The sequence below is a fragment of the Petaurus breviceps genome, unplaced genomic scaffold (genome assembly GCF_028583685.1).
Source record: "Petaurus breviceps papuanus isolate PSGF00001 unplaced genomic scaffold, PetGlider_PUasm1.0 91041, whole genome shotgun sequence".
Taxonomy (NCBI): Eukaryota; Metazoa; Chordata; class Mammalia; order Diprotodontia; family Petauridae; genus Petaurus; species Petaurus breviceps.
Genome location: NW_027187400.1, coordinates 7,578,108 through 7,605,645, shown reverse-complemented (window position 1 = coordinate 7,605,645; position 27,538 = coordinate 7,578,108). Strand labels below are relative to the sequence as shown.

Here is a 27,538-nt window from a genome sequence, read left to right as displayed (position 1 = left end):
GAGGGTTGGGCTGGCCAAGCTCAGACATTCCATTTGGGATGCGCATGCGCGTCTCACAACTCCCACATCCGGGCTTCAGGCTGGTACCGTAGCCGTTCGGTCCACTCCGGCTGGGCTGTGAAGGCTTTTCTGTAGGAAAGAGTTGCGGGGAGGCTGCGGCGGAGCGCTGGGGACTGACCGACAGACCGACTCTCCGATTGACGGCCGCCAGGTCCACGCCACTGTTAAAGACTGGGGGCTGGTAGGTTCCGGGCTGGCCGCCGGGGCCGGGCATGCCGGGGCAAGGGCCGGGGAGGCTCCCCGGAAGCCTAGCTTGACCCATGCTACAGCCTGTGAGGCTGGTGCCGGAGGTGTCAGCCCGCTCTGACAGATGAGGAAACTGAGGCACGCCCACAGTCCCATCTCTTCTGGGTGTCGGAGGCGACATTCAAATGCGTGTCTCACGGGCTCCAGCCCTGAGCCCCGCACCCCACGCACCCCCTCTTCTTCTTCTTGGGGGGAGGGGATTGGTGAAACTCCAGGGCCGGGGGGGGGGGGCGCGGAGACAGTCCGCGCCGCCCCCCTGGCCTGAGCCCTGGAATTCCCCGAGAGCTTCCTGCGGAGCCCCGCCCCTGGGCGGGCTCAGACCGGCCCTGCCTCGGGAGCAGTGGGGTGGTAGAGGAGTGTCGGGAGGAAGGAGGGAGGGGGCGGCCCTTCTAACTCGGGGTTTCTTCTGGGATCCATGAACTTGTTTAAATGATAACTGTATTTCAGTATAATTGGTTTCCTTTGTAATCCCATGTAAAAACACTATAAGAGGGGGTCCATAGGCTTCAGCAGACCTCTCAGAGGGGGACATGATACAAAAAAGTTTGAGAATCCCTACTCCAGCTTGTTAGTACTCTCCCTGAAGTGTGTGGCCCAGAGTGCAGGGCTACCTCACTGCACCGTGGGGTAATGTAGGCAGAACTTTAAAAAGGGGTGCTCCTGGATTGGGGGAGAGAGGCACTGCCCTCCGGGCCTCAGGTTCCCCACTTGTACAGTGATTTCTGAAATCTTGTCTGCTTCCCAGGATCCTATGGTGCTAAGTTCTAGTTTTTACCATGAGAACCATATTTATACAGTGCTTTTTATAATAAAAAGCTTTCCTTACAATAACCTTTGAAGGGCGTTATTATCATTTTACAGATGTGTAAACTGAGGTTGAGAGTTACTCTCCAGTCACAAAGCACCCAGCCCCTCCCCTCCCTTTACAGACAAAGACAGAAGTTCAGAAAAGTCGTGACTTCAACACAACTAATAATGTCGATTTTTTTTTCATTATTTCAAAAATTCCTGTTTTAATCCTCTTGGATATTGCCACTTGGACATCATAACCTCTCCATGCCTTGGCAGATGTTTTCATGAGTTGTTGTGACCAGTCTTTTTGAAATGAATGATCTCTGTAGTTCAGTAGACATAGCCTTTTAATTTTGCTTAGGCATAGCTTTTAAAAATTTCCATGCTAAAATGAGGCATGGAATGAGAATTTTTGTGGAGGTAACCTTTCAACTTTTTTTTTTTTTAATCGATTTCTTTTTTTAATCAGCAGAAATTCTCCCAGGATTCCTCTCCCTCCCGGATCCTGGAGAGCTAGTCTTCTCGTTACTTTTAATTATGGAGTCATGATTACTGCTGCCACTAGAGGGTAGAGTAAAACTTTAGAGTTTTGATCAAACGTGATTCCTAACCTCATGGAGATTATAGCCTGATGGAAGAGTAAAACCCATAAGCAGATCATTGTGATATACCCTGCTGGATGATAGACAGGAGACAGAATTGTGAAGGAAAATGCTTGCATTGCAATTGGGTAGAGAATGGGTAGGACTAAAATAGATGAATGGCAGGAGAGGCTATTCCAGGCTTAAGAAAAATAGCATGAGGTGTTTAGAGGATTTGACCATAGTGGAGATTACATAAACAATTGTATTATGAGATAAGGCTGGGAAGGTATGGTGGAAAGCTTTCAGTGCCAAGCAAAGACTTGGTAGGGAGTTACCGAAGATCTTTGAGCAGAGCAGTGACCAGATCTTTTTGTAAGGAAGCATGGTGTTAAACTACAGAGGAGTATCTTTTTTTGGAAAAGAATCTGACAAAGATACACAGGATGTGGTCAGAGTAGATGGATATTGCCAGAACAGCCAGAATCTATAGACTGATTTTTAATTTAACTGAATCTATGCAAATGATTTGTGAAGTAAAGTGGAGTAGGAGTGATGACAGCTTTTAGAGACATAATCAGTCAAATGGGACTTTTCCCTAATTTGGATCCATCTTGTATGTCTTGTTTTAGAGTTTTGTTCAAGCTAAGCAGGAAAAGCAAGATTATGTAGTACCTGGATTTGAGTCCCAGCCATACCATTTCTAACTGGGGAGTAACTCTAAAGTCTCCGTTTACACATCTATAAAATGGGGGAAATATGCCCTTCAAAGGTTATTGTAACGAAAGCATTTTATTATAAAAAGCACTGTATAAATATGGGTTTCATGGTAAAAATGGGAACTTAGCACCTTTATATGCTTGAGAAACATTAAATATGTGAAAAACATTTTCAAGATTTTATCTTTTTTCATACATAACCATAATTATTAGGTGCTCTAGCTTGCATATGAAAACCTGGCATCTGACCAGTAAAACCAGGGCAGCTGGTCTACTTGATTAGCAGGTTACTACCTTTCTTCATATGCTGAAATTGTGTCCTGCGAATGGCTGATACTGAGACACTGGTCTTGCTAGCTCAGGTCTACTCTAGTCATTCCAACATGATCAACTCTTGTCCTCTTCAGCGTTTGTCTCTGTGTGGACTATTGAAACTTAGCTTGTTAGAGTCAGAGGTGAGTACAATAGAGTGATTAGTAGTAATAGTAACAGCCAGCCTTTTGATGTTATCTCGTTTGCTCTTTACAACAAACCTGCAAAATAGGTGCTATTATTATCCCCATTTTACAGATGAGGCAACTTGAGTCTGAGATGGGTTAAGTGACTTGTCCAGGGTCACGTAACTAAGTGTCTGAGTTAAGATTCATCCCAGATCTTCCAAACTCCAGGTCTAATACACTGCCCACTGTGCTTCATTTCTAGAAGTGAGAGAAAAAAGCAGGAATCAAAGAATGATGAGACAGGGCATTTAGGTAATATGAGTAGAAGGAAACTAATAAAATATTTTCTGAAAGATTTCCTCAAATACCTGAAATGTAGAACACAGAATCTGAGTTGAAAGGGACCTCTGAGGCCTTCAGTTCTAACCCATAGCTGAACAAAAATGCTCTCTGCGTTTTACCAGCCATTGATGGAAGACTTTCAACAAGAGCCTCATTTCCTCTAACGCCAGACCTTTCCACTTTAACTCTAATTGTTAGGAAATCCTTTCTTACATCAAGCCAAAATAATTCTCTAGACCTTCTACACTTTCTCACTCTGTTTTGCTGGTTGTGGACCAAGAGAACAAGTTTATTATCTGCAATGACAATCCTTCAGATGCTCGAATGCAGCTCTTCTATCCCACCTAAGGCTTCTCTTCCCTAGTCTAAACATCCGCAGTTCCTTCAAGTGATCCTCATGTGACATGGATTCAAGCCTCTTCAGTATCCTCTTTGTCCTGCTCTGGATACCTTCTAACTCAGGGTTTCTTCTGAAATCCATGAACTTGTTTAAATGATAACTGTATTTCAGTATAATTGGTTTCCTTTGTAATCCCATGTAAAAGCACTATAAGAGGGGGTCCATAGGCTTCAGCAGACCTCCAGAGGGGGACATGATAGAAAAAAGTTGGAGAATCCCTACTCCAGCTTGTTAGTACTCTCCCTGAAGTGTGTGACCCAGAGTCCAGATGTGCTCTGACCCTGACAGTGGCGCTTTTCATCCTGAACATTATGTCACTCTTAATGTGACTTCAGGACCGTGGAGTGTTCTGCTGGAGATCTTCCAAACTAACACTGGACCATTAAGGCACTTGTACAGTATATACAATTTAGAACTACCCCAAAGTAAAACAGAGTGTCTTGGGAGATAATGGCCTTGTACATAAGTGCTTCATAATGCTCGTTGATTGATTGGTAGATGGCATGTTTCAAGTTGTAGTTGATACCACACTGGGAGTGATGGCTAACACACCAGATGTCCTATGATTCAAAAAGATCATGACAGGTGAGAATGTGGAGTTGAATCTAATAAAATGAAATTTAATGAGAATTAAAGTAAAATCTTATGTTTGAAAAGCAGTTTGGCAGACATGGAACAGACCTGACTAGGTAGCCATTCAGGTAAAAAGGTCTGGGGGTTCTGTGGACAGCAAACTGAACAGGAGTCAGTTTTGTGAGATTGCAGCCATTCCCAAAAGGAATGTAGCCTGCTTGCCTCCTCCTTTTCCTCTGAGAACCAGTACCAGTCCATCGTTCATCAGTACACGTTTGTCCCAGAAGTCCATAGTGTTGTACAAGCTATATAGCACGTCCATTAAGACATACACTGAAGGCCAGGCAACAGATCTTCTTTATCTACTTGGTCTTTTCAGTGTGGTTGGCCAGGCCATTAGAGTTCTCTGGTAAGGCTCTGTGAGATCTTGGGACTTGTTGCAAGCCAACATCATGTCATGTACACAATGGAGTGTTTGGAGTCCTCACTGGTAATATCCTACAGCCTGCTTATGTGTCTATACTTCCCTTAGATCCCTACCACAGCATGCAGGATAAGTGAGTCACTCCACTTAGCTACAAGACCCATTGTGAAGGAGAAGCCATTATCTCCCAAGACAGTCTGTTTTACTTTGGGGTAGCTCTAATCATTAGGAAGTTTTTTACTTTAATAAAAATAGTTATAGAAACTTTATCTGATCTGTTTCTTTTTTGCCTTTTTTTGTCCTTGAGGTTTAAAATCTATAGAACTTACTGGGATAATCTGGCTTAGTCGAACCACCTGGCCAGACTGACTGCATCCTTGCTTTCCCCTCAAACACTCCTCTCTGTTTTGTAAGGTGAAAGAACTGTAATCATCCACCATTGTCTACTATTCTACTCTGTAACGTTTTGCAGATGAATTTCTGTTCTAAACCAGTGTTGCCTTTATCTGCTGTGTCTCTCAGCTTGACAGAGAGCTCAAGCATTTGAGGTATTTGTGGACTTTGTTAGTGTCCTTTTTATGGCAATTACTTTATGTCAGTTAAACTCCTGGGGAAGTGGTGATAATCACTATCATTGTCTTTTCCTTGGTCCATCTTTCATCACTTGTTTGACTAGGTCAGTAGGGCATTGTGAATTCGTGTAGTGTTGTGTCCTCTTTAATCTTTCTTCTTCTATAACGTGAGATACAAGCACCACTTTGAGAGAAGGCCCAGGAAGCTGACAGAGGTGCTCATGGGCTCTTCCTCCCTCAAATCCAACATAGGTGCCAAAGCAGCATTCCTAAAACACAGCTATGACTCTCACTCCACTGTTCAGGAAACTTCAGCCCCTCTGCTCTGTGGGATAAAAGACAAACTGTCCTGGCATGTAAAACCTTTAAAAATCTAAATCCAGCCTGCTCTGCCAGGGTGCTTCCAAATACTCCACCTTATGCCTTATTCACTTCAAACTAACCTGTTTAATCCTACTTGGGATTCTCTCCTTCATCTCTTGGAGCCTCTTTCTGTTTCAAATCTTGATTCTCAAGGCCAGCTGCTTCAAGAGGCTTATTCTACAGTTGCTAGTCTTCCCCCTTTGTATTTATTTGTATTTATCCTATATTTATTTTTACTTATCCATGACATATTGCATCATCAGCACTTAACACAGTGCCTTGTACATAAGTGCTTCATAATGCTTGTTGATTGATTGGTAGATGGCATGTTTCCAGTTGCAGTTGATACCACACTGGGAGTGGTAGCTAACACACCAGATGTCCTATGATTCAAAAAGATCATGACAGGTGAGAATGTGGAGTTGAATCTAATAAAATGAAATTTAATGAGAATTAAAGTAAAATCTTATGTTTAAAAAGCAGTTTTGCAAACACAGAACAGACCTGACTAAGTAACCATTCAGTTGAAAAGGTCTGGAGATTTTGTGGACTGCAAACTGAACATGACTCAGTTTTGTAATATTGCAGCCATGAAAAGCTGATGAAATCTTAGACTCCAGCCAGATGAGCTTCATGTCCAGAATTGGGAGGTAATAGTGCTGCTGCGCTCGGCCTGGTTCAGACCACATGTGGAGCACGAAGCTCAGTGTTTGGTACACACTTTAGGAATGATACTGAACAGCTTGTTCCAAGTTTCTCCAAACAGTCTATTGTGCACATGACATGGTATTGAATTGCATCAAGTTCCAAGATCTCACAGAGCCTCACCAGAGATCTCTAATGACCTGGCCAACCACACAGAAAAGACCAAGTAGATAAAGAAGATCTGTTGCCCAGACTTCAGCATATATCTTAATGGACACACTATATAGCTTGTCCAACACTATGAATTTCTGGGACAAACAAGTACAGATGAGCAATGAACTGGGTTCTCAGTGGAAAAAGAGGAGGCAAGCAGGCTATATTCCTTTTGGGAAATTGCAAAGCATTCTTACCCTCAGTTTCAATAACATCAGAAGTCTGTTTTTAATATGGACGTTTTGCTGGTGTGGCACTACTTCTGAAAAACTTGTGATGAGGTTCACAAAGGGAAAGAGAAAGAGAAAGAGCATCATCAAAAAGTTATGTGACTGAGAAGCCGGGCCGATCACATGGCAAGATGGAAAGTAACAGCTGCGTGGCCAGCATGTTGTACGGGTCCCCTCAGGAATGCACCAAAAGGGACAGAATGGATTTAAATCCTCTAGTTCAACCTTGGTGGCAGGTTGGAGAAGATATAGCAAGGGGTCAGGCATGGAGGGTTTGCTGTGTGCATTGTTGGAAAAGTTCACAGATCCATTTGCATATTGGTAAGCTAGACAGTATGGTTACTTGTTTAGTAAAGGTCTTAAGTTCAAGCCATATGAAAATAAGTTAAAGAAATTGCAGATGTTTAACCTGAAGAAGAAAAAAACTTAAAGGAAATGATAACTGTCTTCAAGTATTTGAAGGAGTAGGTAGGGTCTTTGGGACCTAGAATCAGGAAGACCTGAATTAAATCCAGCCTCAGACACTTAGTAGCTGAATGACCCTGAGCCAGTCATTTACCCTCTTGCCACTTCAAGTTTCCTCATCTGTAAAATGAGGATGATAATAGCACCTATCTCCAAGGGTGGTTGTGAGGATAAAATATTTGTAAAGCACTTTGCAAATCCGAAAGAGCTATATAAATGCTAGTCATCATCATTGTAATTTTCTTTTGTTCAGAAAACAGAACATGGGTAGAAGCAGAGAAGCAAATTTAGGCTTGAGGTCAGGAAAATTTCTTTCTGAATAATTGCTGTAATAATTTCTCTCTGAAGAGGAGTGGGCTGCCTTTGCAGGAGTTTGACAGTCTCTTAGCAAGAGCTGGATGAACAATTGTCTGCTATATTCAAGAGACTATTTTTGTACAGGTCTGGGTTGATCTAGATGAGTGACCTCTAAGATTCTGTAATTCTCTTTCATTTCTTTGTCCTGAACCATATTTTCCAAATTGATTTTTGCCTTGCTCCTTTTCTCCCACCTTTGCATTGGAGTCACTATTAGGTTAAGCAATGTTTTGCTTTGGAGGATTTTATCAAGTTGACATAATCACTGCATTTCCTCATCTTCTCTATTACATGTTGTTGCATGAGCTGTAGTTATCACTTATCGTGGTTTTTTGTTTATGCATATCAAGAACACTGCAAGACAGGATGAACAAGTGTCATAGAAAAAGCTGTTTCTGATTTCCCCTAGGTAGAGTAGGAAGCCAACTCCTTTACTTGCCTCTCCAAGGAAAATCCATGAGACAAGCCATGAATTAAGTTCCTTATGAATTCTGGTTTGGTTTCTATTGAAGATGCTAATATAGAAGTTTAACTTGTTCTAGTAGCATGTCAACTCATTAGTCATTGCTCCATTAAATTAAATTAAATCTGTATTTATGTGTGGTCTGAAAACTTATCTTTATTACCCTTTGCCCTTTTCTGCTATTCTGCCCCTGTAGCAGTGGAAGGGAGCTACATAGGGACTGAAGATCATTTTCAAATTGTCCTTTGTTTCAGGGGTTACTGTTTCCAAATCATTATTTCATGGCCATACTACTCATAATGAACTCCTCCATCCCTCACTGGGCTAGTCCTCTTACAGCAGGAGCTGTCCATCGTTGGTAATGAGTTGCAGGCTTTTTCATCTTAATAGAACCTGCCAGAATTTGTAGTGCATGGCATAACTTTAAAGAGCCCTGGGTTACTTCCATGCCATGATGAAACATAGGACTATGCTTTTAGTGACGGCCAGGACACCCCAGATGTTCTGTGTTATGGGGTAAGTAGAGTCAAAAGCATTCCTATTTTTGCACCTAATTTCTTCGTACTACTTTTATATACATTTGCCATGAATTGTCACTTTTTTACTAGGGACATATGGTTGAAAAAAATAGCTTGAATGCTTTGTTCAGTTTTTTTCTAGAGACCTGAAAAATGTCTGGATTTCTGGAAGGCCTTCGATGCTCAGAATGCATTGATTGGGGAGAAAAGCGTAATACTATTGCTTCCATTGTAGCTGGAGTTCTGGTATGTATATTTCCCTGATTTGAACCTTCATTTTTTGGTATGCCTGTCTTCTTGTGACTGGAACAGTCAAAATTATGTCTTTGCTTCTGCAGTACTAGCAATTGCTATGTGACGTTTTTATATCAACTTTATTTTTTAATATATTGTCCCCCCTCCCTTCCTTCCCAGTGATCCATGTGTTGTAACAAGAAAAAAAAAATCTATGCTGGAAAACTAACCAACATGTTTTTTCATTGAATGCAATATCCCACACCCATAGTCCTCACCTCTGCAAAAAAAGGCTATAGAGGGTTGCATTTTCCCATATCTTCTCCCCCTTGACAAGCTTGGTCATTGTACTTACACAGCTTTCAGGTTTTGTGGTGATTGTTCTTTCCGCTTACATTATGTCAACAAGAATTTTTTTTCCTAAGTCCCTGAAATAAAATAGCACTCTGTGCTATTCCAGGATCTGGGGAAGATAAAAAAACTGTCATTCCCACCCCCACCCCCTCACCCCCCAGGATCTTATACTCACTTCTCTTTCATTAACTTAAGTTTCGCTTGTACTTACCCAAGGAAGCCATCAATCAGAAGAAAGTCCCCATATACACCAAAATACTCATAGCTTCACTTTTTGTGATAGATAAGAATTGGAAATGAAGTAGATACCCATCATTTGGGGAATAGCTAAACAAATTATGTTACATGCCTGGTACCATGTAATGATGGAATACTACTGTGCTGTAAAAAATAACGTGTGTGATAAATATAGGGAAGCCTAGAAGGATTTACATGAACTGATACAGAGTGAAATAAGTGGAGCCAAGTTAACAACATACAGTGACTACAACATTGTAAATGGAAAGAACGCCCACACACACACACACCAAAAAAATATAAAGCAAATGTTACAAAATTATAAAGATTAGAACTTGAATGAAGAAATAAGAGAGGACACCTCCAATCCACCCCTTCATGGAGGTCTACAGATGTTATATATTACATATCTTTTGGATTTTTGTCAATGTATTGATTAGTTGTGCTAGTTTCTTTTTTCTTTTTAAGTAATATTTGCCATATGGGGTGACATTCTGGGAGGGGCAGGTTACAGATATTGGGAATGACTATGGTGATATAAGAAACAAAAGACATCAGTAAAAACTTATTTAAAAAAAAAACTTAAGTTTCAAAATTTTTACCAGAGTACCCTCTAATTCCCAAGAAGGGTTACCTTTCTCAAAGTTCATGATATAGTATTCCATACATTTAATATAGACTTTTCTGTTGTATATAGTGTAAGACTCTTCATGATTACTGTCCATGTAGCTTCTGAGTAAATGACCATAGAGAGCTGAAAGAAGCTAAGAAATAGGATTATGTCATAGGAAGCTGGGTGACTTCATCTCCTCAGCCTTAAAAGAGAACTCATCCTAGAGTTTCAGAGGGAACTTAACAGGACTTTGTGTCCCTTAGGGCATAGGTCTCATTTTGTTTGTGTTGCTGTGCCTTGCCCTATAGGGTCTTTTTAAAAAGAATAGCAAGGTTTGACATCTTGGAGTGTCCAAGCTGGAAGGAAGTGCTCCATCATTTTATAAAAGGAAACCAAGGAAGAAGGACTTGGCTGTATCGTATTCCCCACCACCCCAATGGTTATATGCAAGCTCCTGGAGAACAGGGTCTGGGGCGGGGGGGGGGGGGGGAGGAGTAGGTTTCATTTTGTTTTAGTATTCCCAGAGCTTTAGACGTAGGAGGTACTTAGGAAGTACCTGTCTAATTGGACTGGATTGGTCATGCACTTTGTTAGCAGCAGAGCAGGAACCATAAACCCAGGTCTTCCAAGTCCCACCCCAGTGTTCTTTGCAGTCCACTGTGTTGCCTCCCCTCTTTTTTAAAAAAACTAAGTTTAGACATTCTATAGTCTATTCAGTGAATTTATGTAATTAATAAAAAATAACTAGCCTATATTTCCCAAAGAAATGGCACAAGTAAAACTTAGTGGCATTGTAAAAAAAATACTGTACTCATAAATACATCAGAAAAGTTTTATATTTTGGTCTCTGAAGTAGAATTATTGCCTTCAGTGAGCTGAGAATACCAAAAATGAAACTGTAATTGTAGTAGCCAATGAAAAATTATTACTGTATAGCAGCACTGACTACAGATATATCTGAAATCTGACAAATGAGAATTATGAATTTCAGTCTGAAGTGCTTTTTATTTCTGAGCTGTTATCAAATTGTGATTTATCTTAGAGTATAATTCCTTGAACTAACCAAAAAAGTGCTAATTACAAAGCAATATGGTATATTTTATGTCTCTGGTAGATAATTAAATGAAATATATTTATAAATTTTGTTTTGTATACATCACTTTACATGTATATGTATACATGTGTGTCTGTTCGCATTTTTCAAAATGTCAGTATGGGTACTCCCTCTACTGGTTTTAGTCATAATTCCTCCATGCCTTACTTAGTTGATCGTCTTCATGAATTACGAAAGGGGAAAAAAATCACCTTCAGGTTACCAGCCTGGTAATAAACCTCTCTGTGCGTGGCTGAGTTGGCCCTTGTCAGCAGATAGAGTCTGTTTCTGAGGCCATATACGGTGTATTTCCAGCTTGCCAGAATCGGCAAGATCTTGTCCTCTGGGGCCATAACCTCTGAGAGCCCTGACTCATCTATATGTTAAGGTGAGCTATTAGAGTCGAGTGATTAGTGGCTACATCAAAAATGTGTACATGTGTGGTAGAGAAACATATAGCTGCAGATTCTTGGAAATTCTACTTTTAATAGTTTGATTAAAATATTTTTATGGGTAACTTTCTGCTTAGATAACAGAAGAAACTTCATGGGATCCTGAGCTTGTGGAATTTTGAGAATGTTTGTATTGGTCATCTCACTGCTCTTAAAACCAAGTGTCTACACCAAAGGTTTTTGTAAAGGATTTTTGTCCCTTCTCTATTTGTTTATACTTGATAGTATCCAGAATAAAATTCACCAAAAATAGAATTTTAATTTATGCTGGAGCTGAATATGTTATCATGACTGAAACCATCTGTAAAATGAGATGGTCCTGAGGTCCAGTCCCGTTCTCCATGCCTTCTCAGATTTGGGGGCAGAGTCTATCTCTGGTACTTCCTAGGTTTATGACAATGAGCAGCCTGTCATTTAACCTCCTGGAGTCTCAGGTAATTTTCTAAATATCAGTAGTTTTAGTGGTTGTGACCTATGTCAATGGAGGGAGTTCTCACACTGAAATCACAGGGTCTTGATGTCCTTAAATTAATAAACTGCTATTCCATTCACAGCTTCATGTGATGTGGTAGTTACCCTGGGTTTTCAAAGCCTTTGCTAGTGGAGCATAAGCTGTGGTCCTCTGGCCCTGCTAAAATGAAAAGATTTCCAGTATGGGTCAGGAGATGGACCAAGTACTAACCCAGCTCTCACTTCAGAAGAGAGCCTCTTTTCCGGAAGACTGGCTCCCTGAGGACAATTTTTCCTTTGACCATAGCAGCTCACAATGACAAACTACTTAAGGAGGGTTGCCATCTGCCTTGGTAGCAGAAGTACCCACACCAATGGAGCCATTGGTCTTTCGAAGAATATTTAATAACTATTACATACTAAAGTACTATAATATTGATGTTATGTGTTGTATTACATTTTAGAATGTCATACATTCCACTGGTATATTCATGCCTAAATAGATGAGTGTTTCCTAATTTTTTGTCAATGTTAGAACTAATAATTAGAATTAATTTGAATGATAGAATAGAAGCCCAAAATATTTTTTCAAAACATAGCATGTTGGAAAGAACCTTTAAAGATCATCTAGTCCTACTTACTTGTTTTAGAGATGAGGAAACTGAAGCCCTAGAGAAGGGAGGTGACTTACCCAAGGTTACATAGCAAGTAAGTGGTACAACCAGGACTGATAACCCAAATTTCCTAATCCCCAGTCCAGTTGTCTTCTATTACACCATAGCCAAACAGATGCTTCATACTAGGAGGAAATTCGCTCTATGTAGCCATCTAGATAGATGGTCGCAGCTCCTGAGAGTAGCTGCCAGAAAAGACCCTTTCATTATTGTTTTTAGAAAGGAGCAGTCAACCATATGACTACAGAGTAGATTCGCCCCCAGATCCTATTAGAGCCTTAGGATAAAGAGGAGAAAGGCCAGAAGTACTAGTCTATAAGAAAACCGCTGGAAAAAGAAGGGCACAAGAGGTATGCAGAGGGAAATAGGAATATAGAAAATACAATTGTCCAAAGATGGAATGAAAACACTGCCTGGGAAACCATCTTTTTTGATTAGTTGTATCCATCCTCTGGAATATTAGCTTTCTCTTTTCTCTCTCCCTTCCCTCATTTCTATCCGGGTTGGCTTATTAATATGGTCTTTGCTTTCAAGTCTACCCTCTGATAACTCCCTAGATTTGTCTAAATACATTGGCTTGTTGGAGATCTGGGGGTTGGCTTGAGACTTGGATATATGGCAGTCAGCAAACAGATGTTCACATGACACAAGTGGAGTCCGTGCCTCTGCACTCAGACTCACCCTCCTCGCCCTGACTATGGTCACTACTATAAGTTCCCCCCAGTTCCTAGGGTTTGGGGAATTTTCAGTTTTGTCTCATCCCATTGGGTATAAAGGTATTAACAGAAGTGTCTGGTATCTAGATGGCGTATGCTATGAACCCAAGCCTGTGTCTGCCCCACACCTACCCACTCTGGTTCCCTTTCCTGGGTTTTCCTTCTCTCCCCTCATCCCCACTTCTGCTCTCCCATTCTTCACCACCCCTTTTTAGAGCCAGCTCCTTCATGAAGGTTTCTGAGCTCCCTCAGGAAGGTGTGAGCTTTTCTTCCTTGGACTTGGTGTAGTATTTTGCTTTTGTTTTTCCTGTGTACTTAATATGTCCCATTTTGTGTTGAAGTTATTGTTGAACATGTTCAGTGTTGTTGATTGAACACATCCCCCAATCATGTGAGCTCCATAAAATCAGGGACTCTCCTTTGTATATCTGGATCTCCCCCAGGGGCCCAATGTTGCTGTGTACATAATATATACTCAGTACTTATTTGTCAAATTGAATACTTTTACATTTGGGTAGCTCAAAATTCTTCCTAAATGCTGCACCAACATGTCACTAATATGCTCCTTTTTTAGGCCAGTGGTATGCTGAGTGGTTCCCTACCCTTTTCCCTTTTCCATGGTACTGTAATCATAGCAGATTGTTGCTAGATTTCAGGTAATCTTCAGGGTTTTCATTAGTATGCCACTGAAAAATAGTAATTCAGATAGACTTATTCATAATAATAACCATAGCCATTTGTCTAACGCTTTCATTAAAATCATGTAAGGATGGTGCGTTATACTTTTTCTTAGAGATGAAAATGGAAGCTGAGACTAATAAGTGATTTGACCAACTGTCACATGAGGCCTAAATTTGACCGCTGTATATTATGTTTTAAAATCTAGTGCTCTTGCTACTAAGAAAGTCCATTTTAAAAATCAAAATTTTCTACCCCTAAGTGTTAAATCAGTTGACTAACAAAGATCCCCCTTCTCTGTAAGGAAGCACACCGAGCTTTAAGAAATATTTAAGACACTTTTCCGTTTACTAGAAATGAGTATATTATGTGAAATTGGACAACAGTCCTCTGGGCTTGCCCATGTTGCTTTAATTAATATTTTATATTAAACTTGAAATTTTTGTATTGATTTTTGGGCTTGGGTCAAAAAAATCTCACTTGGACTAGAAGTACAGCAACTACTCCTAGGCAAACCTGTTGTTAATCAATAAGGAAGCTCCTTTTCCCACCTGGGCCAGTTTGCCCCTCTTTAGGCAACCTATTGGTCCCCACTCTTGGGGTTTACCTTGTTGATGGATACTCCTACTCTCTTGACCTCCTCTCCCCTCTGATTGGAGGCCTGGAGAATGGGGTACCAAACTCCTCCCAAAGCTTTTCTTTATAGAGGAATCCTGACTTTCCAGCTAACTCCCCTTTCCATCTGTGGCCCTAGTGGGTTTGAACTCCACAGAACATGATGTGTCCCGTTCCCCCCGTTTCCCGCCACTGGCATTAATCCCTGGTGTCCATTCCATCCTCCTCCATCCTTTACCAGTTTCATTTTATGTGTTGTCTTCTCCAGTTAGATTATAAGCTGCTTGAGGGCAGGGATTGTCTTTCTTTTTCTTATTTGTATTTTCAGCACTTAGCACAGTGTCTGACATATAGTAGACATTGACGATGCCACACTTAATAAAGACATCTGATTGGCTTTAGCCATGCTACAGTTAAGAACTCCCAAGCTCAAGTGATCCACCAGCCTTGGCCTTATGCAGTAGCAGGGATTATAGACATGTACTTCCACTCTTGGCTAAAATTTTTAAATATGTAAATGAAGTATTCCATTTTTAGTCTTATTAAACTGAAAGTTCCTTCCTTGGTCATCCAAGATAACATGTTGGTTTTTAATAGTTTTTTACAGGGTGGTGGATCATCATAGATGCAGCTGTCATTTATCCCTCTATGGAAGACTTCAACCACTCCTACCATGCCTGTGGAGTAATAGCAACTCTTGCCTTCCTCATGTAAGCATCGCTCTCTTAATATTGCCTTTATGATTTAGATTACCAAACACTTCCTAAAGACCTCCAATTTGAATTTTTTGCAACAAAGAATGTCCACATTCCTACCTTCTTTTTTTTCCTTTTTTTTTCTTGGAGGGCACTTGTGGTTAAGTGACTTTCCCGGGGTCACATGGCTAGTTTGTGTGTATATGTGTGTGTGTTAAGTGTCTGAGGCCGGATTCGAACTCAGGTTGCTCCTGACTCCAGGGCCGGTGCTCTATTCACTGTGCCACCTAGCTGCCCCGCTACCTTCCTCTTAGTTCTAAAGTATAAATAATAATTTTTTCCAGCACATACGTGATTATAGACGAATCTAGTTGTACTTTCAACTCAGGGGACCAAGGAAGGTTAAAATCTTTTTGGTTAGCAGGGGCTGGAATGAGCTTAGTCTTCCTTTAAAAATGAGCAAGATAGCCAAATGTTAAAACCTTTTTAGAAAGCCAACAGGTATCTCCAATACCTAGCACTTTGTTTCAGTTATTCCACAATGAAACCACCTTAGAATGCATTTTATTAAATGGGAAATTTCACCAATTCCACATTTATGAGTTTTGTTTTGGTAGGAGGGACTTTGTGGCATAGGGGATAGAGACAGGGCCTCCAAGAATCCAAGGCCCACCTATACATGTGCTGGCTGTGTGACCCTGGGCAAATCACTTAACCTCTTAGGACCCCCCAGACTCGCTAACATTGTGAGCTTGGAGCAGTGCCTGATCTGTATCGGTGCACAGGCATCTCTGCACCAAGAGCTTTGTACATTGATGAAGTCACTGGTGTACTCCAGAAGAAAATCCATGTTTTTGTTAAAGGTTTTAGGCTCTTCTTGCAGAAATATTTTTGTGTGTGACAGTGATGACAGTCGCAGCTAGCATTTAGAATTCTTTATTTGTTGTCTCATTTGATCCTCACAACAGCCCTGTGAATCAGGTGCTGTTACCGAGAAAGAAACTGAGACTGAGAGAGTTGCCGAGGGTCACATAGCTAGTAAGTGTCACTAAGAAACAGTAGCTCTGTAGAGAGATGAAGAAAAACTTACCTGTACCTCAAACTTGTTGGTTTAATTAAACCCTTCTGCCATGCTTCTGATGAAGCCTTTCTAGTGGATAAGCATAGCATATTTTACTGAGTCACCATCTTGCGTCTCTCGTTAACACTATTCATTACTCTTTTCCTAGTCACCCTAACACAGCCTTGAGCCCAGCTGTACCAGTAATGAATTAGCTCTCAAATGCAGAATTTATAGGATCCTAGGACTTAGAAACCATCTAGCCCAACTGTTCTTGGCTAACATCAAAGGAAATGGGCTCAAAGCAGTTAAGCATTAACTAATGCTTAACTAATTAATATTGCTACATTATATCATGTGCCCGTAGTTTTCACACATCTCATCCCAGAGTCCAGACTAGATCACACTGTCAGAAGTTAGGTGGGAAAGGTCTAGCAGCTTCTACATTAAGGGATTGAAGGGCTTGGAATATGATATTCCAGAGGTCAAAGGAGCTAGGATTAAAACCGAGAATCACCAACACAACAAAACTGAGCATAGTAGTTCAGGGGAAAATATGGGCATTCAAGAAATAGAAGACTTTCAAGCATTCTAGGTGAAAAAACAAGAGCTGAACAGAAAATTTGACTTTCAAATTCAGGAATCAAGCGAAGCATGAGAAGGTAAACAGGAAAGAGAAATCAGGAACTTGTTAAAGTTGAACTGTTTACATTCCTACATGGAAAGGTGATATTTGTAACTCATGAGACTTTTTTCAGTATTAGGATAGTTGAAGAGAATGTGTGTGTGTGTGTGTGTGTGTGTGTGCGCACACATATGTGTGTATATGTATACATAGAGGGCACAGGGTGAGTTGAATATGACGGGATGATATCTAAAAAATAAAATTAAGAGGTGAGAGAGGACTATATTGGGAGGAGAAAGGGAGAGATAGAATAGGGTAAATTATCTCACATAAAAGAGGTAAGAGAAAGCTGTTAACAATGGAGGGGAAGAGCAGGGAGGTGAAAGAGGTAAAGTGTAAATGAAAGATATAAGTCAACCTTACTCATTGGATTTGGCTTAAGGAGGGAATAACATATACATTCAATTGGGTATCTTGCCCTATGGAAGAGCAGAGGAGAGGGGGATGATAGAAGGGAGAGCAGACTGGGGGAGGGGGTAGTCAGAAGCAAACACTTTTGAAAAGGGACGGGGTCAAAGGAGAAAATAGAATACATGGGGAGTCAGGATAGGATGGAGGGAAATATAGTTAGTCTTTCACAATATGACTACTATGGAAATGCTTTGCATAACTACACATGTATAACCTATACTGAATTGCTTCTCTTCTCAATGATGGGTGGGTGAGGAGGAATCTGGAACTCAAAGTTTTGAAAACAAATCTTAAAAAATTGTTTCTACATGTAATCAGGAAATAAGATATACAGGCAGTGGGGTATAGAAATCCGTCTTGCTCCACAAGAAAGTAAGGGGAAAGGGGGTAAATGGGGGATGGAGGGGATAAAAAAGAGGGAAGACTGGGGAAAGGGGTAATCAGTATGCTTGCCATCTTGGGGTGGGGAGAGATGGGGAGAAAATTTGGAACATAAAATCTTGTGAAAATGAATGTTGAAAACTAAAATAATTTTTTTTTTAAATAGGGTTAAAGTAATGGCAAGGAATGTAGACTTATTTAGTACCTGGAAGTATGGAGAGAGCATGAATTGAAGAGGAGAGAAAAACTTTTTGGAGATTCTTTAGTCCTAAAAAGGAATAAAGTTTTATTCAACCCCTCCCCCCCTCAAAAAAAGAAAGAAATTAGGTAGCAGCCTAATGTCTAAAGAGTTTGTCCGCTCCAGCATGGCTTGAGTAATGAATCCAGAGTTGAGATCACTTGTTTCTTCAGCATTCATTAGCAAAGGCAGAGTATATAATGAAGGCCCTAGATCTGAGGGCCAAAGGCTCCATCAGCCAGATCTCCAGTGTTACTGGCCACTTAACCCAGACTGTGCCTCAGTTTTTCCTCAGCCCTGAAATTCAGGGCTTTGAACTAGGCAGTCTGGCCAGGTTTCTTCGAGCCTTCAAATACTGTTGTTTAGTAAGCACCCACTATTTGAAGAGCATTGTGATAGAGCTAAGCTAGACACAGATTTTAAAGAAAACAAAGTCCCTGCCCCCATGGAGCTTATAATCTCATAAGGCATAAGACACAAATACAGCTTGCTATAATATTATTACATGAGTAGTTACTATGTGAGATTAGATTGCCTTAATTTCTCCTGGGTCAGCCCTTCACAACATGTCTCTGTCATTTCAGTGGAATTCCTGTGGTTCCACAGAGCATCAGTTATTATTGAAGGACCATGTTCCTCATCTAGGCTCATTTATCTCCTTTTACACAAAGAAAACAAGCTCAGACACACAAACTTCCCTAATTGGCACAAATAGTTGAGAGCGTGTAATGTTTTATGTCCCAAATGTAAAAACTGAATAAGGCAATTGTGTAAACTTTAGCTATGCCAGACCACATTATGTTTATTTTATTCACACAGGATTAATGCAGTGTCCAACGGACAAGTCCATGGTGATAGTTACAGCGAAGGATGCCTGGGTCAGACAGGTAAGCAGCTAGTGCCAGTGGCCTGGCATTGATTTACAGCCCTTTGAGTTAAAAATACAAAACAAAACACTGTGCTAGGCACAGGAGGAGATAGAGGGATGTGTAAAATAGAGTGCCTGCCCTCCTAAAGCCTACAGCATAGGAGGAAAGTTATGGAATGTGCCCAAACAGAACAGAGGGTGCCGAGTACACTGGGGTTAGTGCTGTGAGAGCTGCACAAATAGCGGTCCTGACACTCAGAGGACCAGGAGGAAGAAGAGTCAGCAGCTTCCTCAGCCATCACAGGCTGAAGATGCAGGCATTTAAAAAGTAATTAAGCTTACTTAGATAAATATTTCCAGACTGATTTAGAAGTTGGGAGTCAGAAGGCCTGAGTTTAGGGTCTGGCTCTGCCCATGCCTCACTGTGACCTGGGCAAGTCACCCCTCCTTTCTGGCCCTGTTTGCTGTAGTAAAATAAAGCTGGGGAAGGGGGGGTGGGGGTGGGGAGAGGGAGGTAATGGAATTCCTATACTGCCCTCTAGGAAGTTGTGAGGTAACTGCTCTCTACATCTCAATTCACATTTGTAGAATTCTTTGTTATTTTTAATTAAATTGTAACAGACAGTCTCTGCCTTTGGATTTCCCAAAAATTAGTATTACTTAGCAGTCTGTTTAATGTTTTACATTAAACTTTAAAACAAAGCACTATCCTAGGCCTTAAGGTATTCATTCATATATAGATCTTTTTTATAAAGGTAGTTAGTACCAATGCTTGATGATGATGGTGAAGATTTAAAAACATCAGTTACCTTTAGAAGAAAAGCTTTGCTGAATGTCAAAGGCTTATTATGTAGTACTTGTTGAAAGTAGAAAAAAGGTCCACTTGAAACGTACCCTTGGGGGCAGCCAGCTGGCTCAGCAAGTAAGAGCACCGGCCCCAGTGTCGGGATGAGCTGGGGATCAAATCCAGGCTCAGATACTTAGCGCCACACCCAGAAATAACTGGCCGTGTAACCTTGAGCAAGTTACTTAACCCCGATTGCTTAATTAAAAAAAAAAAAACATGCCCTTAAATTTGTGCACTTTGAAAAAATTTTCTCACTCTGGGGTATATTTTTCACCATAATTTCCACATTTCTACTACTTATTGTTTATTGCTACCATAATAGTATAATATCTTACTAAAACTGGTAATATAGGAATTTGAAATCCATTTGTATCAATAGAAAGATACTGGATTTTAGAGCACAGCACTGGGTAAGGCCTGAGCCTTTGCAGTAATCAATCAGAACCCAGATCTAATGAATAATGGCATATTAATTCACACCTCAAATTTTATATTTTGGGCAGAAAGCCAGGAATTAATATATAAGCTATCACTTCCTGCTATGCTTTATTGAGCTGTGATACTCATGGGCACTACTTTTATTAAATACTTGAGCTAATTACGTCAAGAAGCTCATTTATCTCAGAATTCATTTTAGCTAGTCAAATGATTCAATTTATTTTACTTTGTAATAAAGCATAGCAAATATTCATAAATATTACATAAATGTGACTTAAAAGTTGATTGTCCTCATCTGTTATAGTATAATTATAATGCAACATTCCTAAGTGCCAGCTAGTACTGCCCAATTTGAATTCATTTCACTATCCTAAAAGTGAAAGATGATGGTCTTTAGATTCACTCATCAGTGAATCCAGATTTATTATGGGGGAAAATGAGGGGAAAGCTGCCTGCTAGACAGTTTTCTTGCAAAAGAAATTTAAATTATATTTTACCACAGTGAATTCTTAAAGGAAATTGTCTATTGGCCAGCCTGAAAGAATGCATGAGCCAGTATTTTTTGTGAAGTATTGTTCACTCTTGACATTTTATGAGTAAGGTTAGGATGGGGGTGGAATGAGTTTGGGAAAGTAAAGATACATTCAGACCTTGGAGTGTCCAAAAAAGCAAGATAGCTGACAGAATTGTGGAATTGAAATCCTAATTCTAAGATACATATTTCCTTATAACCTTTGATAGCTGATGGGTTTCTTTCCTCCCTTTCTTTCCCTCTTCTGGTATATGGCATTTGTGATCAGATCACAAACAAAATATAATTAGTGTGTTAACAATTTTTTTAAGGTGCTCGAATTTGGCTGTTCATTGGATTTATGTTGGCCTTTGGATCTCTGATTGCATCTATGTGGATTCTCTTTGGAGGCTATGTCGTTAAAGGTAAAAGAAAACAGATTTTGGTACAGTTGATTTAGAAGCAGTACCTGGGTCAAGTGTTTTATTAGGTTTTGTTTTAATTCAAAACTGTCCTTAAGCTCTTAGGGTGTCAGCATTCTTTTTGGGTGTTTCCTTTGTGGATATCTATAGAATAATTTTCAGTTCCCTCTGCCCCAGATCCTGCTTCCCTGCCTTCTCTAACTCCTCATACTCAGCCTCCCAGAAAAATACGCCCCCTGTACACATATAGCAGTTTGAACTTCCTTTTGAATTCCTGATTGACTCTTTGTACAGCCCACAGGTTGAAATCCTAGGTCTCCTGATGTGTTCATTTGTACACCAAAGACATCCTCTGTTATTACTAAAGGTTCTTCCTGAGGGGTCTCAGAAAAACAAAGTCTTGTCTTTCTCTTCCTCTCTTTCCCTTCCTTGCCCCCAATTCCTCTAATTTTTATGTGACATGCCACAGATCTATTCAAAACCTCAGTCCAGTGTCCCTACAGTTACTCCTCAAAATGCTATTTGCCAAAATCCTAAAAAGGCAAAGACATCATTTATTACTATAGCTCTTCTATGGCAAAAGATGGGGTGGGCATGAGGACCATTGTCCCAAAGTGGATAGGGACTGGGCCTGTTGTTTCACTGGGTTCTCTGCCTGTGCAGGTCAGCACCTTCTGAGTGACTTAGGATCTTCCCAGGGCCTAAAGCACTCAGGTGAAGGCTGACCAGAGTCACACAGCCAGCTTGGGTTAGAGGTAGCCCTTGAGCCCAGGGCTTTATGGCTGCAGCGCTGCCTCCCTTTCCCAGGACAGTGTCCGCTGTTTGAAGCCAGAAACTCTCTTCTCTTTGTATTCTCAACTCCTTGTACATGCTTGGCACTGTGTTTGTTGGCACTTTTTAAAAATTTGAGTTTGTTCCATTTCTTGCTTGCTTCTTAAAAGCCCAGGGTTTGTTTAAATTCCTTTTACCTCATTTTCAAATGAAAAGTCCTTAAGTGCTGATCTCTAGACACCACGTTTCATTTTTTATACCCTCATCTTTCCTCAGCTTAGAGAACTTGAAGATGTTCATGTAAACAGCTTTAAAGCCAGGAAGCCCAGGGTTGTGTTTTCATGACTGTTGGCATCCAGGTGGGCTGCTCTGATGAGAGCAGCAGGTCAGTGAGCCTAAAGGCTCTACTTTATCTGGCTCTTTTACTGTTCCAGACTGAGCCTGGCCTGGAAGCTGGACCAGTCCTCCCACTGGTCTGTTAATAAAATGAGTTTCAGTCAGATACACTGAAAATCATTCTGCAGGACAGGTGGGGTAGCTGGGTTTTCATGTAGTCATTCTCTTTTTCTCTTTATAAGTGTGCCAGTTAGGAGATAATTACTGAAAGCATATGGAGATGAAACCTTAGAAGAATTTAAACTGAAAAACCAGGACAGATCATGCCACCTGATTGCAAGAAACTTGGTATTTCCAATATATCAGAAACTACAGATAGTTAAGAATTTAAACTCCTAGGAATTTATTGTAAATTATTTTCTTTTCAAATCAGAAAAACCGATAGTGTACCCTGGAATTGCTGTTTTTTTCCAGAATGCATTTATCTTTTTTGGGTAAGTCTCTGTCTAATTGTCTATTCCTTCTGTCTTTTTAAAATGTCTATATTGTGTCATTTATTATAATTGCTCCTTTAATTTACCCTCTTGAGAAAATGACAAACCTGTGGGAGGACCATGTTGTGTGCATCCACTCCATTTAGCAGACTTGGCCAGCCTTCTGTCGTGGCCTCTTCAGCACCACACGCAGTATTTTGCTTTTAGGGGGCTTCAGTAAATGTTTGTTGAACTGAGTGTACGAATTCTTACTTCATTTACTGAAGGGTAACAAACAAGGTTACTTTCCATGGTAGTCTAGACCATCTTGATTGTGCACTATATCACAAAGCATCTATATTGCCTGCTCATCCTGTGAGGCTCACTCTGTCTTTTCCAAATTGTAAAGACCCTAACCTGATGCCATCAGAGTTTGCCAGAGGGGCACGTGAGGCTGCTATCATGGGAAGGGCAGGATGGAACAGGAAGGAAATCACCTCCCCCACACTCCCCCAGTTGGAAACCACTGAGCTAGAGAACACTTAAACTCCTTTGATTGAAAGAATGTCAATCACACGTAATGAAAGAATAATTTCTGGGCATGTTTTGTGTTTTGGTGTAATGGTAATTTCACTAGGTCCAGAATAATAGGAAAAATTAGGGAGGAGAGAGCCCTATTCTGGTGGTTTTTTTTGATTGGCACACCAATTAGTAGGAGCTTGTAACATTTAGTCCTCATGAAATACCAGGGCTTTTAATAAAAATGTCAGTTTGACTCAGTTCAGTCCTGGAGCACTCTGAGACACTTGCCCATGTACTGTCATCATCAAAAATAAATTTTTTTTTAATTACAAAAACAAAATAAAGCACTTTTTGTGCAGCTTTTTAGGTTCTAGAGCCCTGAATAAGGGAGAACTTCTGAAGCCACTTCAGCACCTATTTAAGATGCTGACTGGCTGCTGGGGAATAGCCTTTCTACTAGGAGCTCTCAGCCTTATTTAATTCACTCCTTCAGACATTTGAACATTTTTGATGCAGTCTCTGCCTCTGTTAAAAAAGCCTAGGCACCCAGATTGAGGCAAGATATAAAAAGAGCCTTCTTGGGAATCTTCAGAGATTTCATCCCAGGATTTCCTGACAAATGGAGAATCCCACCACTCTCCCACCTAAAGAGTAGCTGTGGCTTTTATGTCAGTGAAAGCTCCAGATCTGAATGGAATAGATTGAAGTTCAGTAGTCATCATCATCATCATCATCATCATTATCATCATTACTGACATTTACATTAGGAATTTACATGCAAGGTCTCCCTTGTTCCTCACCACAGTCCTAGGAGGTAAGTTCTACAGGTATAATTGTCCTCATTGTGCTCACAGGGAGGTCACTAATCTGTGTGAGGGGCAGGACTGGAACCCTGATCTTCTGATTCCAGTCCAGCTCACACCTGCCTGTTTGTAAAAGCATAGAAGCCAGAGCTCTACTCACTTGACTAATGCTGCTGTCACTCCATGTCATGATCACCTTTGAAAAAAATCATTTCTAAAATCCCTATTTGTCAGAGGCATGTTGGCCCAGGCCATTTTGGAAACAGCCTCTTTGGAAATTCTTTTCAGCCTCCTTCCCATAACTGGGTAGAGGGGCTAGTGAAGGGAGCACACTGGGAATTAATTGGCAAGTGTTTGTATTTATGGCTTCTGTTCATTTGGAACAGAGGCTTAAATCTCTCCTTGGTTTTGGAGGAAGAGTATTAGGTGGCTATCATCTGACGTGAGCTTAATGCTCTTGGCTCCCTACCAGGGAACCAGGGGACATTGGAAAGAGCACTGAATTTGGATTCAGAGAACTTGGGACAGCTCTGCCATTTGCTGCCCATGTGGACAAGTTATTTAACCTCAAGAGGCCACAGGTTTTTGTGTAAAATGAGGATGTTAGACAAAATATTTTCTAGGCTCCTTCCCAGTCTTAAACTTTTAAGCTGTCTGATGGATCCTAAAGCTTGATTTCTGTTTGGAAGGACTCTAGTCTTAGGGGAGGTAGAGGCAAAAGGCAGCTAGTTGAGGGTAGAGAACTGAGTGCTAACTAACTAGCTTTTCTTCACTCCTTTACAAGCAGCAATCCTCTCATTTTAACTTTGCCTATCCAAAAGTTAAAGTTTTAATTAAGGACCCTTGCAGATCATCTCATCTAATCTCATTTGTCAAGAGGAAAATGAGGCCCTGATGAAAAGATGTGACTTGTTCAAGGTCACATTGCCACTTAGTGGCAAAGCCAGGACAAAAATCCATGTCTCCTAATTTTCAGTCCAGAAGTCTGATCCCCTAAGCTCCTGAAACAGATCCGATCACTTGCTTAAGTTATATGAATGAATGAGTTGGAAACCATTTGGTTGTTTTCTCATTAGCCACTGTTATGCTTATGAACTCCAGAGACTAAGCAGGCTTTAGGGGCATGCCACTGGCTAATTGAAATGGGAGAATTTGACATTACTTGGCACCGATATGCGGTATGAAAGAGTAATAAGATAGCATTCTGAAATGTAAAAGAACAAGGTTCAGAAATCACTTGTAGCTCCCACATTAAATCAGAGCTAGCTGAAACTATCAAAGTGACCCTCTGGTAGAGTGTGGAGGAACCGAGTATCACACTTAAGCCAAAAAAACCCAGGAAACTAGCAGTCACCAATTTCAGCTCACATTTGGCCCACAAAAGCATCAAGCTTTCTTTACCATGTCACTCTTAGGATCACTATCTAAATGTGGCCTGAAGAGCTGAGAGCTGTCAGAGATGCCTTACATTCCCCCCTCCCCCAGAGGGTCAATGGGACCCCTCACAGGCAGAGATCGATCCTTAGAAAGAAGGCTTGGCATTTTTTACTGTTGCCTACAACTTGGACACATTGATATACGGAACCATACCTCTGGTAAACTCATTTTTTTGTGGACAAGGACTATGTCTCAGGCATCTTTGTTCCCTCCAGTACCTAGCCTGCGGTTTTGTGTATAATAAGTAAAACAGTGGCATGCTTTTTGAACTGAAACAGTCTGAACAGAGTAAATAAAGTTAGGGCCACACTTACTACATTAAGTGAAACAGACTTAAAAGGCAATACTTTGGGTTTGTTGTTGTTGTTAAATACCTTTTTTAAAGGGACATGTACCCACTGTGTTCAGACCTGTATCGGAGATGATAGATGTTACAGTAGAGCCTTACTTAAGAATTTGGATTAAAAGTAGGGAATCTCTGTATCTTAAATGTGCTGTCCGTTCTCCTGAATTCAGGCACTCAAGTCATGTTTTTTTTTCCTTCTGTTAACAGAGGCCTGGTCTTTAAATTTGGCCGCACTGAAGACTTATGGCAATGAAGAGGCCTGATTTCCCTCAGGAGCCCTGCTTGGCACTTATGTTGTGTTTTGTTTTTATAGCTCACTCCCAATCTTTTGTAATACCATTTTATAAACTTTGCTGAATATCCTCTTGGGTGAAAAGTGACAAGTTGATAAAAAAAAAAGTGGTAAAAGTGATGTTATAAGAAACTCAGAAAGTTACAGAGCGCTCTAAAATCATGAACTTAGGAGGTTTACATATATATATATATGTGTATGTGTGTGTGTGTATAAGTGTGTGTATATATATATATATATATATATATATATATATATATATATATTTCTGTCAAGCTGAATGAGTACTTGATTCAGTTATGAAGTGTTAATGAAAAATATTTCACCAAAATGACTTTGGTCTGGTTCTGTTAGGATATAACTTGTTTTAGAAAGTAAGTGAAAGAACAATCTCGGGAAAAAATTATGCGTGCATATGTATTTGGCATCATGTCAGAGGTCCAAAATTGCAATTAAAAGTGCTTTAAAAGATTTAATATATTTATTTAAATGTGGTATCTTCTGTGTCAAATATTAAACTAAATATATAAACATTTCCTTGTTTTATAAAGCTATCTGGTGGTCAGAACTCTTTCTCACTGTAGTTTATCTTTCATTTATTCAGTCCTTGAAAGAAATTGAATCACTGAAAGTTAGAGCTGGACAAGACCTTATTGTGTAAAATATTAGAAAGGCAGTGTCCTCCAGAACAGAGGCTGAAAGAGAGGGAAGGGACCCCCCACAATGTTCTAGTTATCAGAGCCTACATTTAGATCTGGAAAAGCTCTCAGGGCCCATCATCTAATCTACTCCCTTCCCCATTTTTAGGTAAGAGAATTGAGGCTCAGGAAGGATATAAGTGATTTGCCCCACTTAGGGAGTAAGAATCAAGTGGGATTTGAATCCAGGCTCTCTGACAACAGTCTGCTTTTTGCCTGTGCCATCCTGTCACCTGCCCCCCTCCCCCAATACCCTTTATCATTCATTAGAGGAAACCATGGTGCAAAGATGTGCCTAGGCAGGGCTGGTGGTGTCCAGGCTGGGACTTGAACCCAACCTGGGCTTCTGACACCAAGAATATCCTCCTTTCTGTAATACCACACTGACTTTCAAATTGTTGTTGATTGATTCAAAGGAATTTTATGTGAAAATATCCACCTTTAGGATTATCTGTCTAATGTATCTTATCAAACCAGGTTCTCTGCATCTCACCCAGGCAGAGGTAAGTAGCGACTGATGATGGGCACAATAGCTTTAACCTGCTCTGTTTTTCCAGCCTGTCCTGGTTTGCCCCTCCATAAGCACCTAGGCAGTCTGCTGTCCACTCACTTTATCAGTGCTGAACTTAGCAGTAACCCAGAGCTCAGCATTCCCAGACTCATTCAGTCTAGCTGCTCCAGGCTCCCTAGCAGCAGGGATAACTGCTGCCTCTCCTTCTTTCCTTCCCCCTCGGCTTCCCTTCCCCTATTCCCCTTAGGATGACCAAAGAATGGAAAGGGGAGAG

The 27,538-nt window shown here is 40.6% G+C and overlaps 1 protein-coding gene across 1 annotated transcript; it reads left to right on the top strand.

The window, feature by feature from the left end:
* Positions 1-39: 39 nt before the first annotated feature.
* Positions 40-26,609, top strand: TMEM50A (transmembrane protein 50A). The gene is made up of 7 exons (XM_069079057.1): positions 40-241; positions 8,535-8,649; positions 15,117-15,229; positions 18,809-18,876; positions 20,986-21,078; positions 22,616-22,676; positions 25,971-26,609. The coding sequence occupies exons 2-7, from the start codon at positions 8,557-8,559 to the stop codon at positions 26,014-26,016; spliced, it is 474 nt and encodes a 157-aa protein (XP_068935158.1). The 5' UTR covers positions 40-241; positions 8,535-8,556; the 3' UTR covers positions 26,017-26,609.
* The last annotated feature ends 929 nt before the right edge of the window (positions 26,610-27,538 follow it).

Excerpts from the sequence above, each read along its gene's own strand:
- TMEM50A (XM_069079057.1), top strand. The coding sequence starts at position 8,557 with ATGTCTGGATTTCTGGAAGGCCTTCGATGCTCAGAATGCATTGATTGG. Across the intron at positions 8,650-15,116 it reads CCATTGTAGCTGGAGTTCTG|TTTTTTACAGGGTGGTGGAT; the intron begins GTATGTATATTT and ends GGTTTTTAATAG. Across the intron at positions 22,677-25,970 it reads AATGCATTTATCTTTTTTGG|AGGCCTGGTCTTTAAATTTG; the intron begins GTAAGTCTCTGT and ends TTCTGTTAACAG.